Source organism: Bufo gargarizans, chromosome 2, assembly GCF_014858855.1.
Source record: "Bufo gargarizans isolate SCDJY-AF-19 chromosome 2, ASM1485885v1, whole genome shotgun sequence".
NCBI lineage: Eukaryota > Metazoa > Chordata > Amphibia > Anura > Bufonidae > Bufo > Bufo gargarizans.
The window spans coordinates 328,630,055-328,650,818 of NC_058081.1; the positions used below are offsets into that span (position 1 = coordinate 328,630,055).

Here is a 20,764-nt window from a genome sequence, read left to right on the forward strand (position 1 = left end):
TTTTCCGCTCCCCTCATTCTCTGAGCAGAGCCAATCGGATCCGAAGTTGCACAGCACTCAGCTGAGTGCTTCTGAACCTTCATTTTAGTGGTTAGTGTGGGTCTAATCACCCAGACCACCACTGATTAGAATTATGACATGTCAAAGGTTTTATCAAGTACCCTGACCCTTAAAGCACAGTGTAATACAAGATTCTACGACTTCAGACTAAAATCTGCTCTTTTCTAATCATAAGGTAAAGTCACTTGGTGATCATGAATGGAATCGAACTCAACAAATAGGCGCCCTTACTAGTCATCCTTTCGAAAGTGACACAGAGATGTCTGACATAGATGATGATGACCGTGAAACTATTTTCAGTTCCATGGACCTTTTATCACCAGGTGGACATTCTGATGCTCAGACATTAGCCATGATGCTTCAAGAGCAGCTAGATGCCATAAATAAAGAAATAAGGTACCTACAATTTATTAATAGTAATCTTCTTGTATATGATATGTACTGTAGTTCATAATAGTACTAATATGGGGGGGGGGGATATTTTTTCATAATTATAATTGTTTGAAGCCATTGCATCCCCAGGTTTTCACATATCTGAGATTTATATATAAGGCTCCAAATACTTTAGGCCTCTTTCACACATCCAGTGTATGGTCAGTAATTTGCATCAGTATTTGTAAGACAAAACCAGGATTGGGTCCAGACCACAGAAGATATCTCTTTAGGTTCCACTCCTGGTTTTGTCATACAAATACTCGTCTGGGTTATTTAGGTTTGCTTTAGTGCTTAATTCTGGCAGGGGAAGTTACTGGGTGGGTACCTAAGGCAAACATTTGTGAAAGAATGGGTTATTCTAAAGAGCTCACTGAATTCCAGCTTGGTACTTTAATAGGATGCCACCATGGTAACAAGTCAGTTTGTGAATCCCATGATAAACTGTGAGTGGTATTATTACAAAATGGAAGTGGTTAGGAACCACATCAACTTAGTCACAAAGTGGGGTCGCTGATTGATTTTTTTTAGTGTAGTGACTGTAGACTTCCAAACCTCTCCTAGCATTAACATAAGCACAAAAAGGATGCCCTGGGATCTTCATGAATGGGTTTCTCAGGGGCCAGCAGCCTTATGGAAGTCTTACATCACCAAGCAAAATGTCAAGTGTCGGATGGAGTGGTTTACTCTGGACCAGAAGCAATGTGTTCTGTGGAGTGATGAATCACACTTCTCTGTCTGGCAGATGAGTCTGGATTTTGTGAATGCCAGGAGAACTTTACCTGCACTGTGCCAACTGTAAAGTTTGGCAGGAGGAGGCATAATATTATAGGGTTGTTCTGGGATTAGTATAGGCCCCTTCTTGTGAAGGGAAATCTTAATGCTTTAACAAACCAAGGCATTTTGGACAATTGTATGCTTCCAACTTCGTGGGAACAGGTTGAGAAGACCATTTTCTGTTCCAGCATGACTGTGCACTAGTGTACAAAGCAAGGTCCATGAAGGCATGTTTGGGTGTATTTGATGTGAAAGATCTTGCATGCCTGCACACATCCTTGATTTAAACCCATTAAAAGCCTTTCAGATAAACTAGAACAGAGATGGAGTGTCAAGCCCTCTCACCCAACATCCATGTCTGACCTCATTTACCAGGTGAATGGGCAAAAATTCCCACAGACACCCTCCAAAATCTTTTAGAAAGCTTTCCCAAAAGAGTGGGAGTTGTTTTAGCTGCAAAGGGTGTCCAACTTGATATTAATGCCTATGGAATTAAATGAGAAATCTCCTGTAGGTGTAATGTGTAGATGTCCCAATACTAATATATATATATCCTACATTCAGCGATATGGCATGTTGTCAATACTATATCTGAGCTTAGAAATTCGTCATGTACTTTTTATACAATACAGCTCAAAGTAAAGTACAGATTGGTCTTGATTCCGGTGTATAGCAGAACTCGACGTTAGGGGGAATACTTGCCGAATATGCATGTACTGTGGCTGAAATGTCATGTCTGCTAGCACCAGCATAACCTGAAACAGAAGGGGAAACAGGACAAGCTGGTGACATTTGTAATTATAATTTTTTTGCTGCAGAAAGCTAAGCTACTGTGACTGTGTTTCTGAGCAATTTCTATTTATTGCATTTCTGCTCTTTTGCCTGTGGCTACTCTCTAAAGACATCCTGCTTCTGACCTATTCTTAAAGAAACTAAGTACAAAAGTGATGTAAGGTTAAGTTAGCTTATGTAGTCTTATTGTCTTCCAATAACTTTTGGTTACAAAGGTACATTAGCACAAAAGGAGGAATGGGTATACAGGTATGTGAACTTTACTGAAACAGAAACATATTTATTATCAGTGTCTATATATCTATTATGTTTTTAGTTCATTTTTAGGTGAAACTATCATATATACTTGGTGACTGTACACCTATTTATATAAATATTTTCTAAAGCTATTTCTTATAAAGAAATACTCATTGTTGTCTTTGGCCCAATTAGAAAGGTAAAGAAAATATCCACCATTTGTCAAATCCCAAGACTTGTTAAAAAGTTAGAGCTACTTCAGCAAGGTGGTATTAGCCACATGGTTCTCTTCTGTGGAAGATACTCCTTTGCATATTCTTTTCCCATGGAGCATTGCCAATAAGTCTCCATACCATGGGGTACTTTCAGTAAGTCTCCATACAGGACTGGTATCTAAGGAGATCCAGCACCCTGCCTAAGCCACATACAAGGCATCGCACCCAGGAAGCCAGAATCCTACGGTCAAGGGGCAAGCACCCCAAAACAGCTGTCTACAAATGGATTTCTTCTGGCTTGGCTATCTTCCCTGTCAAATCCCATTACTTATTTTGAGTCATAGGGAGCCACTTCCACAAGGTGGCGCTAGCGACATGGTTCTCTTCTTTGGGAGATATTCCTTTGCATATTATTTTCCCATGGAGAACTTTCAGCAAGTCTTCATACAGGACTGGTCTCTTAAGAGGGTCCAGTTTATTTATGTTTTTTCCTTTACAGGTAGGCCTCCATACACATTAGTGTATTGTTGGCTGAACCTGCAGTTCTCAGAAGGTTCCGCCAATAGTTTAATGTGTATGGGGAGCTACCATACTTTTGCCTTATTCTTTTGTTCCCTCGGGAGATAAGCTGGCACCAAAAGTCTCTGTCAGCGGCTTTTTCCTCTCCTCCCATTAAATAGACATACACATTTGGCCAAGCTGATGTGTATGGGGGAGCTAGGAGGCAGTCGGGAGAGATAGATGATCATTCGCCCAGCAGCAGTTGATTGTGTATGCACATTACTGCAAACTTTGCCATTCCTGCTACTGCCCTAGGTGCCCATTCACTGAGGAAACATTTTTGCACAGTTTTGGTCTAAAAGAAAAACTATTTGTTGCCCATCGCAACCAATCACAGCACAGCTTTCATTTTTGCACATATCAGTACAGCTTTCATTTTACTACAGCAAACCTCCCAACCGTCCCGAATCTGGCGGGACAGCTTCGGATTTTGGCAACTGTCCTGTTCAGTGACACATCGTGCCTGCTGCACTGTGTAGGAGGAGTGAGCAATGGACTGCACTGTGTTTGGTAAGCTGTGAGGAGGCTGCAGCCTAGAGAGTACAGGTGGTTCCCCTGCAACAAAGTCCACATCCCTGGGGTTAAAAGGTGAAGACCAGAGGGGCCACTTAAATAGTGCCCTTTGGACTAGCCCCAAGCCAAATCTGTTCAAATTACACGGCCGATCCACATCCACTTCTTAGTTACAGGTTCTCTTTTACATAGGCTGCTCTCACATAACTGTGAGAGCTTTTGGAAATCCTGAATTTGGAAAAACGAGTCACTCTCTTCAAAAGTGAACTTGCCAAAAGGCCAACAGACCATTAACTGAACAAATTATATACTAGTCCGCATTGAGGTGCAAGGGCAGGGTTTTATATGGCAGGTCTTTTAATAGAATGTTTGGTACCGTATCCACACATATTAATGCACAGTAGATAGCAAAATCTGCGTGGTTTATAGTCCATGAAGTGATGCTCATTCTGATTCCACAGTAATGTTCCTCGTCATAGATAACAGGTTTCCCAATCATTCTGGAAGATTTAGGATAATTAAAGATAGATCTAGCACTGAATACAAAGTAACTGAAGTGGATGTGAAGGCAGCAGACAGTAGTGACACATGCTCCTCAGGGATAGTAACGAGATAAGTGGGCATGAAATCTTGGCATGTATCTCTTTAGCACGGTTAAACAAGGCATGTTATGATACTGTGCTCAAAGTGGAGCAGTGAGTAGAGGAGACGCTGTGGATGATATTAAAGTAAAAGCAAAAATGTTGAATTATGTACAAACCAGCTGCCCAAAAGAGATTACACTGTTGATGTACATCTCTAGTTTAAAGGGGTTGTCTCGCTTCAGCAAATGACATTTATCATGTAGAGAAAGTTAATACAAGGCACTTTCTAATATATTGTGATTGTCCATATTGTCTCCTTTGCTGTCTGGATTCATTTTTCCATCACATTATACACGGCTTGTTTCAATGGTTACAACCACTTTGTAATCCAGCAGTAGTGGTCGTACTTGCACGCTATAGGGAAAAGGCGGCGTCCTCTCTGGTGGTCAATACCATGGGAAAATGCATAGGCCAGCACTTTTTCCTATAGTGTGCAAGCACGGCCACCGCTACTGGATTGCAAGGTGGTCTGTAACCTCTGCATACGAGCAGTGTAATCGGATGGAAAAAATTCATCCAGCCAGCAAAGGAGGCAATATGGACAATCACAGTACATTAGTAAGTGCCTTGTAGTAACTTTCTCTACTTGATAAATGCCATTTGCTGAAGTGAGACAACCCCTTTAAGTCTAAATTTTCTTGATTGTGTTTTCTTGATTGTGAGTTATCATAATTTCTGCCAGGCTCATTCAAGAAGAAAAGGAATCTACAGAACTGAGGGCTGAAGAGATAGAGAACAGAGTAGCCAGCGTTAGCTTGGAAGGTCTTAATTTAGCCAGAATTCACCCGGGTACTTCTATTACTGGCTCAGTGACTGCTTCATCCTTAGCCAGCTCATCACCTCCAAGTGGACATTCCACGCCCAAGCTCACACCACGCAGCCCTGCAAGGGAGATGGATCGTATGGGAGTAATGACACTAGTAAGTAACTTTTTTCAGTGAGGATGCAACATCATAACTGGGGATGGTGTGCTTAATTTCTAATAATTCTATGAATGTTTTTTTTTTTTTTTTCATTTAGGCAATAAAGTATATTGTATACTAAATAATTGCTTTTCAATTAATTATTTTTGTTTTCATTTCAATACATTCTTTATTACATGTTTAAAGAGACTCATGTTTTGCATTATCTCTAAAAGCTATATTCTTTTAGCATTCTCCTGCATGCTAATACAACATACTCTGTGACACTGTGTCTTAGTGTCCCCAGGATTGACTGCAGAGGGGTCACCCAGTTTTTGATCAGGTCACTTGGAAACCTGGTGACCCAATTGAAGGTGAAGTCCTCTTTGAACATACCACAATAAAATCCTCACTGTGCTGCAAAAATGCTCAAAGATACTGGCACACGATGAGGACATGCACCATAGCTCAGTGGGCAGTTATCATGGGGTTCATATAATTTGATATTGCAAAATATGGTCCTTTTGAATTTTTAAATTTTTCATAGGAGATACGTTTACCACAAAGATAAATCTATAAAAGGCTTCGGAGTAATAGTATGCACTCATACAGGGATGGTATTTATTTATTTATTTTTATGCAGTTACATAGCGCTGCTATATCCCATAGTGCTTTACCGACTGTATACAGTAGTGCAATATTATAAATGAATATAGATGTTACATTTAGTTAAAAATGCATGATTTATGTATGTCATATCATGTCTTTCTGATATTTTAATAAGTCTTACAACATCTAAATTTTATTTCCTCCACATTTAGCCTAGTGATTTACGGAAACATCGAAGAAAGGTAAGTGTATATAAAGTTATCTGCTGCCGTATTGTGTCATTTTGAAATGTAATATACAGTAAATGTACAGACTTTTACTGAGACTGAGCACGAAATGTTAAAAATAGTGCTCCAGACCCCAAAAAATCGAATGCGCAGAAATACGCATGAGCTTTTTTGTAAAGAGTAAAATTGCCTGTACAGGCATCTGTGACTCTTGTACAGGCATCATTGCGACCTCTGCTGTACCAATACTTATCTTGACACTGAGCAAGTTAATTTTCTCCAGTCTATGTTAAAAATATATAATACATGAACATATATATATATATATATTATTCTGAATCGGCTGCAAAGGCTATGAATGTGGTTTTCAGTAGCACATGGAGCTCATTGCCCTGAAGAGATTATTCATCCCAAATCACCTTTCCAGATAGCTTACTCAGTCCCAACTCACATGAAAGAAGATCTGGCGATGTTTATTCGTCGTATGATCCGTAGAATGCAAGTTACAACAGGTAAAAGAACGATTCTTCCATGCAGGTATAGAGAATAGACACAGGTCAGATGAATTACAGCATTAAAATGGCTGATACAGCAAAGAGGGGGAGGAGACTGAGCAGCATGCAAACTAAGGAATGCCACAAGAGACAAACTAGATAGGCATTAAAGAGACAGTACATAATAAAAAATAATATCATGTAACATGACACTCCCCGCCTGAAATCTTTAGATTTCAAAGTCTATTACATATATAAAGATAAGTCCAACTTGAACCTGTAGGGGAAGAAACGTTAAAGGTAAAACTGGTGTGTAAACCATAGATACGAGATACCCGCAAACACAAGAAGGTATGCAGTAAATGAACAATGAAACATGACGTCCAAAAAACAGATGGCTTGAGTCCTGCGGTCTATCGTTTGTAATGGTGGGACAGTCAATAGTGATAGTGATATTCTCCCCGCCATAACAGGTATAGCCGGTACTCCTGCCTAAGTCACTCACTTGGGAGAAGAAGCACCAATTCCGTGATTGGTTGTGAGAAAGTCCGAGCAGAACCTCCTTTAGTTATCTTAACTTCAACCTTTCGAACCTTTCCGTCATCGCTGGGCATTACGCCTGTTACAAGACCCATAGGCCACTCATTGCGACAGACTTCTCTATCTTTCAGAAGAACAAGGTCTCCTACTTTGAGGTTAGGCTTGGGTGTTTGCCATTTGGAACGGCTTTGAAGGGTATGCAGGTACTCCATTCTCCAGCGGTGCCAAAACACATTGGCTAGGTGTTGCACCCGTTTCCATTGACGCCTATAGATATCCTTCGGGTCAATCTCGGCAGAAGATATCACGGTAGTTCCAACCTTCTGAGTAAGGAGTGTGGCTGGGGTAAGGATCATTGGAGCATCAGGATCGGAAGATACTGGTACTAGAGGCCTTGCATTAATGATGGCGGATACTTCTGAGAGAAAGGTACTCAAAGTCTCGTGAGTCAATAGTGAAGACTTGTGGTCCTGCAACATGGAATCGAGAATTCTTCAAGCGATTCCAATCATTCGCTCCCAGGATCCTCCCATATGCGAAGAATGTGGTGAATTAAACAGCCAAGTACATCCATTGTTTGCTAAGAAATTGTCTAGTTGAAGTTCTTTACAGGCTCCAACGAAGTTGGTACCACAGTCGGATCTTAGTTGTTTGACAGGTCCTCGGATGGAGAAGAATCTTCGTAAAGCGTTGATGAAACAAGACGAATCCATTGACTCGATCACCTCGATATGTACAGCTCGTACGCTGAGACAGGTAAACAACACGGCCCACCTCTTGCTATTGGCTGCTCCACCGCAAGTCCTACGAGTTACCACAGTCCATGGACCAAATACATCAACTCCAACGTAGGTGAAAGGTGGATCTGTACTCAGGCGATCAAATGGCAGGCTTGCCATTTGTTGTAGTTGGTGTCTACCTCTTAACTTGCGACACTTGACGCATTTAAAAAGCAGGGAAGAAACACATCTCTTCATTCCAACAATCCACAAGCCAGCTGACCTGATAGCACCTTCTGTAAATTGTCGGCCTTGGTGCTGTATTAGTTCGTGATGGTGCCGTATTAGAAGAGTGGCAATGTGGTGCTGACCTGGTATGATGACGGGGTTTTGTTCCTTGCTGCACAGGTCAGATTTCTCTATTCGGCCTCCAACTCGTAGCAACTGATTGTCATCGACTACAGGGTTCAGATTAAATAGTGAACTACCCTTTGATAGAGGTATTCCACCTTTGAATCTGTGCAACTCTTCCCTGTACACTTCTTGTTGTACACAGCGAATGATTACCCTTTCCGCCTTTTCAATTTCCGTTGCAGTAGGGAGGTTGGTACAGATATGCCAGCCATGACATTCTGAAGTTGAGCTCCATTTAAAACAATGGGCAATGTGTATCAAATAAGCAACGGTCCTAACAGCTGATGACCAGGTTGAGAAACGTTCAAAACTATGCGACTTTAGTTTTTGTTCTGAACTCGCAGAGGTACACAGTGTGGTGTACATAGACCTGATTTCTTTATCATCGTCAGGATGTACCAGTTCATAGGTAGTGTCCGTGGGAATTGAGTAGGAGTTTTCAGAAAGAAATCTTGGAGGCGACAGCCACAAGCAGTCGAGGAGAGCTACTGGAGATATAGCTCTTGTCCCACAATCGGCAGGATTAAGGTCAGTGGGAATATGATGCCATTGCTTTGGCAAGGAGAACCTTCTGATACGTTCTACTCTATTGCTGACGTACACGTAAAATTGTTTAGTTTGGTTGTAAATGTAACCAAGCACTATCTTGCTGTCTGTGTAAAATGTGAAGGAATCAATGTTAATGTCCATTTCACTCTTTATGACTTCAGCTATTTCCACTGCTAGCACAGCTGCACAAAGTTCAAGTCTGGGTATGGTATGTGCGGGTTTTGGTGTTAGCTTTGTCTTGCCTAGAACAAAGTTGCAGTGTATGTCTCCATTAACTCCTGAGGTCTTCAAATAGGCCACTGCAGCTATAGCTTCAACTGATGCATCAGAGAAAATATGGATTTCCCTCTGGACAGCGGCTGAGATGGAGACTGGGGCATAGCAACGTGGAATTTGGAGCTGTTCTAATGTCTTCAGAGAACCTCTCCATTTCTCCCATCTTCGTTGTTTCTCAATAGGTAACGGAGTGTCCCAATCTATGTTATCAGTAGTAAGCTGTCTTAATAACATCTTACCTTGGATGGTGACTGGGGCTATAAATCCCAGTGGGTCGTAGATGCTGTTCACTACGGACAAGACTCCTCTCTTGGTGAAGGGTTTGTCACAGGTTGACACCTGGAAGGCGAATGTGTCTACTTTGATGTTCCACAGCAGACCTAGACTTCTCTGCATAGGGGGTGCGTCTGACCCAAGGTCAAGGTCTTTCACACTGGCAGCATAGTCCTCAGGGTGAAATGCATTCATTAGCTCTTGGCTGTTAGATATAATTTTGTGAAGTCTCAAGTTTGCTACAGCTAGCATCTCTTTTGTTCTGGTAAGAAGATTAATTGCTTCTTTAGCAGTAGGAAAGGATTTGAGCCCGTCATCTACGTAAAAGTTCCTTTCAACAAATTGACGAGCATCGGATCCATACTCAGCTTCTCCAAGCTGAGCTGTCTTTTTTAGTCCATAGATTGCTACAGCTGGGGAAGGGCTGTTCCCAAAGACATGTACCCTCATTCGGTAATCAATTACCTCTTTGTTGATGTCGTTGTCCTTGTGCCATAGAAACCTGAGGTAATTCCTGTTATCTTCCTTGACGATGAAGCAGTGGAACATTTGTTGAATGTCGGCCATCACCGCTACAGGTTCTTGACGAAAGCGAATTAGGACTCCAATGAGGTTGTTGTTCAAGTTAGGCCCTGTGAGGAGCATGTCGTTAAGTGAGAAGCCTTCATGTTGGGCACTGGAGTCAAAGACAACTCTGATTTGGTCTGGCTTTCGTGGGTGATACACACCGAAGGAAGGGAGGTACCAGCATTCTTCTCCTTCTTTCAATGGGGGTGCGGGTTCGGCATGACCCCTGTCAAAGATATTCTGTATGAAGTCCACAAAATGTCTTTCCATCTCTGGCTTCCTGCTTAAGGTACGCTTTAAGGAGGAGAATCTTTTGACTGCTTGATGTAGATTGTTTGGTAGCTTCTCTCTCGGGAGGCGAAAGGGTAGGGGTGCTACCCAGCTATTGGAATCTTCCTGAAAGAACTCATTGTCCATTACTTTAAGGAATTCTTTGTCTTCTGCCGAAGGAGCCAACTTGTCGTCTTCACTGCTTACATTGAAAACTGTAGAACCAAAGCTGTCATCGTAGGTGGGGGAAAGGTTTGTGTTGCGATGTTGCAACTTGCAGCTAGTTACCTTCTCCTTCACCCAGTAGTGATGTGGGCATGGCTCAAAGTGAGTATTACGACCATTTGGCAATACATTTGTCTTGAATGAAGAAATGTTAGTAGGCCTTTTCATTTTGCCTATACAGACGTTGCCTATGATGACCCAGCCTAAGTCCAGGTACTGGGCGAATGGGGCCTCTGGAGGTCCGCTGACCTGCCTGTGTACCTTGTGGATCCTTAGAATATCTCTTCCCAGCAGAAGAAGGATTTTAGCATCTTTGTCAAGTGGTGGGATTTCACTGGCTATTGACCTTAGATGAGGGTGGTAGAAGGCAACTTCTGGTGTAGGTATTTCTTCTTTGTTGGCTGGTATCTGGTTACACTCTACAAGTGTAGGTAAGGGTAATTGTAGGTTATTTTCTAGGGAGGACACAATAAATCCATGAGCCCTTCTTCCAAAAACCTCTGTAGTTCCACTACAAGTGCCTAAGGTGTAAGGGTGAACCTCTCCTTTTGTGCAAAATAGATCGAACAGTTCGGATCGTGCAAGCGATCGATTGCTTTGATCGTCTAAGATAGCATACACCCTTAAAGTCTTTTCTGGCTGATCCTTGTGATGAATATTCACTAGGCATATTTTAGCGCAAGATTTGTCACAGTGGTCTTCCCCACAGACTTCAGTGCACGAAGAAAATACCATGGTGGAATTAGGTACGTGATCTGTACTCTTCCCGCTGTGGTTCTGCCCAGGAGGAAGGTCTGCATGTTGTGAAGGATTGGACTCAAGGGGATGGAGTGCTTGCACATGGTCCTCGGAACCGCACTCTATGCACTTGATAGGAGTTTTACATTCCTTGGCAAAGTGATCGGTGGAAGCACAGCATCTATAACATACCCCAAAAGTCTTTAGGAGTTCCTTTCGTTCTTGTAGGGGCTTCTTTCTGAAACCGATACATTTTTTGAGGGGATGAGGCTTCTTGTGGATGGGACATAATCGGTTTGGGTTTTCGATCTTGCCGCTCTTGTTTGGGGCGGGAGTGGGAATAATGTCTGTCTTCCTAACGGACACAGGACCTCTGCGGTTCCTGTAGCTAGTATGTAGGTTGTCACCTTTAGGTGAGGGAGTATTGAACTCGTTGAATGCAAAACTAGGATCGTTCTTGGTGTCAGCAATGTTCCTGACGAAATTGCAGAAGTAGGAGAACGGGGGAAAGGAAACCTTGTTTTCCCGTTTGTATGATGACCCAACTTGGATCCACTTTTCTTGTAGGCCATGCGGAAGCTTGCAAATGATAGGGTTAACTCCTCGAGCAGTGTCCAGGTAACTGAGGCCAGGTAGCTTAGGGTCAGTTTTGGCAAGCTGGACTTCGAGAAGAAGGTCGCTGAGTCTCTGGAACTCTATATTGTCCTTACCAGATATCCTTGGGAAATTTTCCAATCGTTTGAGCAATGCATTCTCTATGGCTTCAGGACTACCGTAAGTCTGTTCTAGACGCTCCCATGCTGCGGTGAGACCTGCAGTTGGATTGTCGATGTAAACTGACCTGAGGCTCTTGACACGTTCTGTTGACTGTGGGCCAAGCAACCCGATCAGCAGATCCAGCTCACGATCGGCAGTAAAACCGATACCGCCTAATGTAGTTTTGAAAGCGGCTTTCCAGCTTCTATAATTTTCAGGATGGTCGTCGAAGTTTACTAGGCCTGACTTGGCGAGCTCATGTCGAAGTAAGTACTTTACTACCTCTGTTGTATCGGTTGCCTCTGACTTTACATAGGAGGTTGCTGGTTGATTGTTGTGGATCGCATTGTTTATGGTATCGTTGCAAAGAGACGTGGGAAGATATGGTGCAGCAAGGGCATTCAGCTGAATTGTTGGGTGAAGGTCTGGAACAGTACTGTTAGCAGGAGGCTGGCGACTTGCTTGCGGCTTAGTGTGCCGTTTTGTGACATATGCGGGATCAGCATGACAGTCGGGAGCTGCACTGGGGTGGGTTTGCATGTAGGAAGTGGCTGGAACGGCTTTTACCTGATGATGTGGTGAAGTCCTTGCGTTGCCGTGAAACGTGGAGGTAATTGAGTGTTCACTGCTGTGGTTTAGAACATAGTTCTTAGTGCGTTCAAAAGGATCTGCTACATCTGCCTTGACGCTGACCCTTTCGCTAGCATTTTCATCTGCACCGATAGCTTGTTCCAAAACCTTTAGTTTTGCTGCAGCTGCCTCGTAGTTGCTCTGTTCCTTTAAAGCTTCAATTGCTGCCCTTTGACGTGCCGTTTGAGCTTCTATTGCTGCCTTTTGATGCGCTGCCTCGGCTTCCATTACTGCAACCTCGGTCTCCATATCTGCTCTTTTTTTTGCATATGCGGCCCGTACCTTGATAGCCTCTGCTTCGGCGCGGGCATTCATTAGCTGTTCACTAAGCGTTGAGTGCTTTGAACTTCGTGATCTAGAGGAACCTTTAGAACGTCTGGTGGATACAGATTTGTGAGATACAGTGTCCCGTGGCAGCATTAATTTTGCTTCTGCCTTTGCTTTAGTTCGCTGGATAAAGCTTTCTCTTTCCTCATTAAGAAGCTGGGCATTGTTAAGTTGCTCTAAGGACTCCTCAGTGTTGATGCTTTGCAGAATAGTTTTATATTTGTTGCTTGTAGTCTGGTACAGTTCGTATGAAGCAGAGAGATGCTTTATGGCGCCCTCTAGTTGCAGTACCTCATGGCTGGGACATGAAATCACATCAATGTGGGTGAGGATTTTATCCCAAATCTGCTTCAAACTGGTTGCTAGTTCAGTTCTCATGGATTCATAGTTCTCTTTAACCTTCCAAGTGGGTTTCACAGAGCGTTTGGTCGATGCAGTGAACTCTGGGTCCTCATCCTGACTTTCTCTGTGTGAAGCATGCTGTGGTGTTTCATCACACACTGAGCCCTTTCCACTCATGATGGCCTGCAGTACACAGGCTTGACTGTAGCAGTGAAGAGGGTCTGTATACTGTGAGGAGCTGTAACAAGCTGTGCTGGGGTTGTATGCAGAATTCTCGTGCAATACACACAGTTACACTTCACTATGATCTGTCCTGTGACGCAGTTATCTCTGTGCAGGCTGCTGGATACGTTCTTTTACTATTCTGAATCGGCTGCAAAGGCTATGAATGTGGTTTTCAGTAGCACATGGAGCTCATTGCCCTGAAGAGATTATTCATCCCAAATCACCTTTCCAGATAGCTTACTCAGTCCCAACTCACATGAAAGAAGATCTGGCGATGTTTATTCGTCGTATGATCCGTAGAATGCAAGTTACAACAGGTAAAAGAACGATTCTTCCATGCAGGTATAGAGAATAGACACAGGTCAGATGAATTACAGCATTAAAATGGCTGATACAGCAAAGAGGGGGAGGAGACTGAGCAGCATGCAAACTAAGGAATGCCACAAGAGACAAACTAGATAGGCATTAAAGAGACAGTACATAATAAAAAATAATATCATGTAACATGACATATATATATATATATACACTTAAAAGGACGTATGTATGTTTTGCGATCACTCAAAAACGCAACCAACGATTTCAACAAAACTTGGTATACACATCCCTTGCTACCTGGAAAGAAATCTCTAAGACGTACCGTTCCTGAGATATTCCCAAATAATGACCTGCATTAGCCAATACAAGCCTGCAAGTCTTTCTCTTCATCTCCCAACTGCCATACACACAGTCACATGACCCTTATCAACCAATAGAAGCTCGCAGGTGCTTAGTCTCCACATACACACAGTTTTACTCCAAGTTTCCATAACAACCCAGCCATTTTTCTTCACTGCTGTAGGTCAGCTTTAGGCTAGGGCTACACGACGACATATGTCGGGCTACAATAATTTGCACGACATAGGGCACAACTACACTGCTACATGTGTCGCGTAACATTTTGTCCCAGCAATTTTTATAATGATAGGCTATGTTGTCGCACTACGACATGTGACATGCTGTGACTGTGACGCGACAGACACAGAAAAATCCATCTTGGATGGATTTTTTGCAACTGTCGTGTCGCAGTCGCAGCATGTCACATGTCGCAGTGCGACAACATAGCCTATCATTATAGAAAATTGCTGAGACAAAATGTTACGCGACACATGTCGTTGTGTAGCCCTAGCATTAAAGGGGCAGGCACTGTGGAGGTCACTGTTAAAATGGCGTTCACTGTGGATGTTACTGTTAAGGGGCCAGGCTGCTGTGGAGGTCCCTGTTAAGGCAGGAGGGTACTGTGAGGTCACTGTTAAGGCAGCGGGGTACTGTGGAGGTCACTGTTAAGGGGGTGTGCCCCTGAGGAGGTCACTGTCAAGGGAGTGGGATGCTGTGAAACTCACTGTTAAAGGGGCGGGCTGCTGTGAAGGTCAAAGTTAAGTGGATGGGCTGCTGTGGCGGTCATATTTTAAAGTGGTGGGGCACTGTGGGCAGTCAGTGTTAAGGGGTGCGGGACTATGGAGTTCACTGTTAAAGAGGTGGGGTGCTGTAGAGGTCACTGTTATGGGGGATACTGTCGATATCTTTTAACGACACACACAAACATTAAATGATCTAGATGAAATATACCCGTGCAAAGCCGGGTCCTTCTGCTAGTATATATACTTGAACTTTTGATAGGAGTGCTGCCTTTTTATAATATATATATATATATAGCGTATTTGTCGCTTTATAAGATGCACCCGATGATAAGACGAACCCCAGGCTTAAGGGGAGGAAAATAAGAAAAAAAATATTTTTCATCAGACCTCGTATCAGATCCTCAGATCAGACCCCCCATAAATATCAGGACATCAGATCAGGCCCCCATAAGTATCAGGACATCAGATCAGGCCCCCATATCAAAACATCACATCAGCCCTTCATGTCAGAACCCCATCAGACCTTATATCAACCCATAGTGAGACACCCATCAGACTTCAGATGAGCCCACATAGTGAGACCCCCACCAGACCTTATATCATCCCATAGTAAGACCCCCATCAGACCTTATATCAGCCCATAGTGAGACCCCCATCAGACCTCAGATCAGCCCACATAGTGAGACCCTCATTAGACCCCAAATCAGATTAAAATAAAAACCATCTCTTACCTGTCCTGCGCCGCAGCTCCTCTCCACCTCCGGCAGAAGTCGCGCTCCCCTGTCTTCCCAGCATGCTCTGTCACCTGACTGCGTGCAGCCTCAGGTCATAGTGCGTGCACGACATCCTGACACTGTACGCAGTCAGGGCAGTGCAGCACCGGCCCCAGGAATGAAGACCGGGAGGGTGAGTGCAAGCGCTTTCAGCGTTTCACTCCCTACTCCCGGCACCTAAAGCATACTAGTGAGCGCTTCCATAATGGAAGCACTCACTAGTATTCGCTTTATAAGACGCATTGCCATTTCCCTCCCACTTTTGGGGGGAAAAAGTGCGTCTTATAAAGCAAAAATACGGTATATACATCTATAGTCATTTATCAAACTGGTTTAAAGTAGAACTAGCTTAGTTTCAATCAATCAGATTCCACCTTTCATTTATCACAGCTCCTTTGGAAAACGAAAGGTGGAATCTAATTGGTTGCTATGCTACAACTAAGCCAGTTCTACTCTACACCAGTTTGATAAATGACCCCAATAGTGTATTTTGGTAATCACTAAATTCTCATTCTATTTTAAAAAAAAAATGTAATACAAGATCAATAGGTCCATATCACTGAAACATGTTCATGTACCACTGCCATTTAGATTTATCTGTAAGGGTTTAATAAACTGAAGTTTTATTGAATTTGTTCTTTGTCTAGATTGCAGTTGTAGAGGAAGATGGTCGTGAAGATAAAGCCACAATAAAATGTGAAACCTCTCCTCCTTCAACACCGCGTGCTCTCAGGATGACTCATACTCTACCATCTTCATATCACAATGATGCCAGAGGGTGAGATACGGACATTTTCAGACTCAATATATTGCTTATCTTGGCTCTCAAGTGAAATTCCACCTTGAACAAAATTTCACAGTTAAAATAAAGTAGCTCACATGAAACAAAAAAAACAACTAAAACATAACTTTTAATAAAAAAATATATAATATAAACAGCTCCTACATAAATGAGATAATTTTATATAACTGCCCACAGATTAATTTGTGTGACTGGATAACTTATAACAGATACAAAGGCATAGGTAGAGCAATTGTACGTAATCAGTACCGTATAAATTCACAAAATGGGCCTCTTAATGAGGTTACACACGGTTCTCATGATTATTAGATATCACCAGTTGATAAAGTACACAGATTAATTCACGATTCTTGCAATCGGAGAAAAGTTGCTCAGCAGGGTATGATGTCACCGAGAAGTGTGTTGTCTGGAGATGACCTGTCCCTGGGTGTCCCTTTTGGCTATCCCTGCCTAAAAGAATCCGCTCCTGAAAGGGGCAACCCCACTTCTTGGTGGCTAAACCCTGTACAATAACCCTAGAAGGCCCTGAAAGAGTTGTCAAGCTGAAGTCCCGACGCATTTCCCCATTAAAGATAATAATGGTTTCTCAGGGGACAAAAATACATAGTCCGATATAGACGGCTGATGCTGAAGACATATGATAGTGGCTACCCTGATGCTGTAGGCTCCTACAGCACCAGGGTAGCCACTATCATATGTCTTCAGCATCATCCATCTACAGCATCAGGGTAGCCGCTATCATATGTCTTCAGCATCATCCGTCTATTTTGGACTATGTCTTTTTGTCCCCTGATGAACCATTATTATCTTTAATGGGGAAACGTGTCGGGACTTCAGCTTGAAAACTCTTTCAGGGCCTTCTAGGGCTATTGTACAGGGTTTAGCCACCAAGAAGTGGGGTTTCCCCTTTCGGGGCAGGTGCTCTGCTTTTAGGCAGGGATAGCCATTTTGTGAATTTATATGGTACTGATTATGTATATTTGCTCTACCTGTGCCTTTGTATCTATTTATCTGTGGGCAATTATATCAAATTATCTCATTTATGTAGGGGCTGTTTATATTATATTTTTTTATTTATTAAAAGTTATGTTTTACGGGTTTTGTTTCATGTGAGCTACATATATATATCTCCGGTATACTGATTTCTGTGAGCTTACAGTTAAAATAAAACTTTACCGATTCCTTATTTCGCTGTATTCATATAGCTATTAAGCCATTTCTTGTTGTGTTCTTTAGTCACATAAATGGTTGCTTTCAATGTGCATTCTAAATTCTGTTTTTGTTTGAATCAGAAATTGATTTAGCTCCATTTAGCTGCCAAACAGTTTACTTCTAAATGTCCCTTTACAGAGGCCAATGATTAGGCAATTATTGAGAAGGAGCGTTCTTAGAAATGCTTGTTCCCAATAATTGCCCTGTGTAACAGTGCTGCCAGTCACTTGATAAACAAGCAAATATCAGGTGATGGCATCATTCATGTGTTCACCTACAGTATATAATTTATTTCTGGGAAGCAATGGGGATAAGTGATTGCTCTAGCGATCGCTAGCCCCCATACAGAGGTGATGATTACTGCATGTAAAATGGGCTCTCATATCTTCAGGAACGATCAATTTATTCTTGTAGAGTCAGCCTGTGTATCTGAACTGTTATCTATTAATTATAGTTTGTTTGACTCAGCAGGCAGCTCGGCTCGGCAACCTTTAAGATATGACCACATGACAAAGAGTGAAATCTGCAGTGATAATGATCCCCAGTTAATCAGATGTTTGATGGAGACACAGCATTATTTACATTGATCTGCACACTGTTCATACTAGAGAATGCTGTAGCGGTGGTGCAGAGCGGTGGTCCTATTCACGTGCTGTAATATCCTGCACCGCCACTGCGACAAATATGCTGTCCTGCAGTACAAACAATGTCCAGACTGAACCAATAAAGATGATCAAGCATTTTCACGGGCGCTGCTTCAGCTGCTCAGCGCCCTTTGGGAGTACTGGGAGTCAGATACTCACCTCTCTAATATTGATCCTAATGATAGACCATTAAATTTAAGTAGACCATCCCCTATCTGATGCTGATTAATACATCAACATCAAAATAGTTTTTACTAATTAGGTAGTCATCTTGCCATGTGGATCCAATAACTATTCACAGCAGGGGAAAAATATTGCCATACATAAGCTGGTATGGTATTGGGCTTCATACAGACTCTGCGCCAGTGTGCATCGTCCTTCAGTATGATAATGTCAAAGCCAGGACCATGGGGGAAATTTATGAAAACTGGTGCAAAGGGAAGCTGGCTTAGTTGCCAATAGCAACCAATCAGATCCCACCTTTCATTTTTCAGAGCTCCTTTGGAAAATGAAAGGATCAACTGGTTGCTATGGGCAACTAAGCCAGTTTCCATTTACAGTAGTAGTTTTGAGAAATCTCCCCCAATCTTCTTATGGTATATTTGTGTATGGTTAGTACAAGTGCAAAGTGATTTGTATTGAAATTTACAATAATAATTTACATTTTCACAGAAGTTTGTCTGTAACACTTGAGCCTGATGTCCTTGGTCTAGTGAGTGCCAACAGCAGTCAAGACTCTCTCCACAAAGCTCCAAAGAAGAAAGGAATCAAATCTTCCATAGGCAGACTGTTTGGCAAAAAAGAGAAGGCAAGACTTGGACAGCTGAGTAAGGAATTTGGCCTCCAAGGTCATTGTTTATTATTATAAAGTAAAACAATCCTAATAAAGATTTTTTTCTAATAGATCACCACACTGGTGGCACAGTGATATGCACAGTTGGCAACTGTCCCAAATTTGCCAGGACTATTCCTAATGTTTAGAGACAATTTTGCACTGTCCTGGACCACAAATGGGTGGGGCTAACATAAGCCCTTCCCATAAGTGGTTGCTTCTGAGCGTTACTGGGGGCGGAACTTATATGACCCGATTTTTACTAACCTAAATGTTGATAAGTATGGATATGTAGGGTCAATTCACAAGCTCTACGTTCATACTGCGCATTTTATCATTGTGTCATTAATTCCATAGTTCTATGTTGATTATTTCTTGATATATCTTTGTACCAGATGAAGCTTTCTTTTTATCATACACAGCTTTAAATCCCCTGCAGAGCTCTACGGATCCCATTGACTACAATGGAGTCTGTCAGGTTTCTGCCATGGATTCTGGCATTCTGCTGGACATAATGCTGATTCATGCAGCAGTATTTTCTCCTTTTCCATTTCTTTGCTGTAATCTGTGATGGAGGCTTCTGTCTGAACTTCTTCTTTAGATGTGAGCCTGGCCTTATTATTGAGTCCAAGGTTATCAGTATGCAGTGAGCTTATAAACTCAGTCTAGTGGTGGCTGCAGGTAGTCAGTATGTTATCTATTTTTTTTTTCTCTGCTGGGGATTTTGAGATCTGTTTCTGAAAAAAAAGAAAGTTGTTTGGGGCAACAAGGTTATCACCTTTCTGTGGCCAGCCCCTCCCTAGCTGCTTTGATTGACAGGTCCAGGCAATGGCTATGTAATCTCAACTGGCCCTGTGTTGTTGCACATGTGCAGTACATCCCTGATTTTCGACATCACTGGATGTGTCGATGATGTAAGCCTCCACCTTTTTCTCTGCGATGCCCAGGTCTGTCTCTTCTGTGTAGAGGCTTACGTCATCATCATATATGGTTCAACAAGAGCAGCTGTGAAGCCCTTACATCATTAAATAGCTAATTTGCATAATAGAAAAAGGAGAAAGAAATGCCCTTAGTTTGATAGGGATATTGCTGTTGACAGATTCCCTTTAAATAAGTTCATGGTGAACATTCACTTTAAGCAAACGCTTTTGGTGTTATTTTTTCATTATTGCTCGTTTTGAGTTAAAAAATTTTTTTTCAATTGGTCTTTATTAATAATTTTGAGCCTCTTCCTCTGTACAGCCTTGAGACTCTCTGGTAGCATGTTCTTTGTTTTTCCTGTGTTCCGTCAGGCAGCTCAGCTGACAGCTCCTTATCTCTGATCTTATAAACACTCATTATAGCTCAATTCTTATCTTACTGAGAGGAATTTGGCTTAAATAAGTGTTTTGAGCTATTTGTAATTTAAAGAGGGAATGCAAATTAGCTCTTAACAAGCTCTGTCTCTGATGCCACCAGATGTATGGTAGCTATATTATAAGTCAATGTTCAATGTTTTGGAGAGGCCTTAACCCCTTAAGGACCAGGCCATTTTTCACCTTAAGGACCAGACAGATTTTTGCAAATCTGACATGTTTCACTTTATGTGGTGATAACTTTAAAACATTTTTACTTATCCAGGCCATTCTGAGATTGTTTTTTCGTCACATTTTGTACTTAATGACAGTGGTAAATTTGATTCAAAATATTTCATTTTTATTTATAAAAATTAAAAAAAGTTACCAAAAGTTTTGAAAAATTTGAAACTTTCCAAATTTCTATTTCTCAGCTTTTAAAACAGATAGTGA

The 20,764-nt window shown here is 42.1% G+C and overlaps 1 protein-coding gene across 1 annotated transcript in view; it reads left to right on the top strand.

Annotated features, from left to right (window-relative positions):
* Positions 1-20,764, top strand: part of PPFIA2 (PTPRF interacting protein alpha 2) — a 439,158-nt gene that overhangs the window by 348,818 nt on the left and 69,576 nt on the right. The window contains exons 15-19 of the mRNA XM_044280550.1: positions 236-456; positions 4,914-5,151; positions 5,955-5,984; positions 16,135-16,265; positions 18,818-18,993. Of these exons, the coding sequence (XP_044136485.1) occupies positions 236-456; positions 4,914-5,151; positions 5,955-5,984; positions 16,135-16,265; positions 18,818-18,993 (796 nt within the window). The remainder of the gene's footprint in view (positions 1-235; positions 457-4,913; positions 5,152-5,954; positions 5,985-16,134; positions 16,266-18,817; positions 18,994-20,764) is intronic.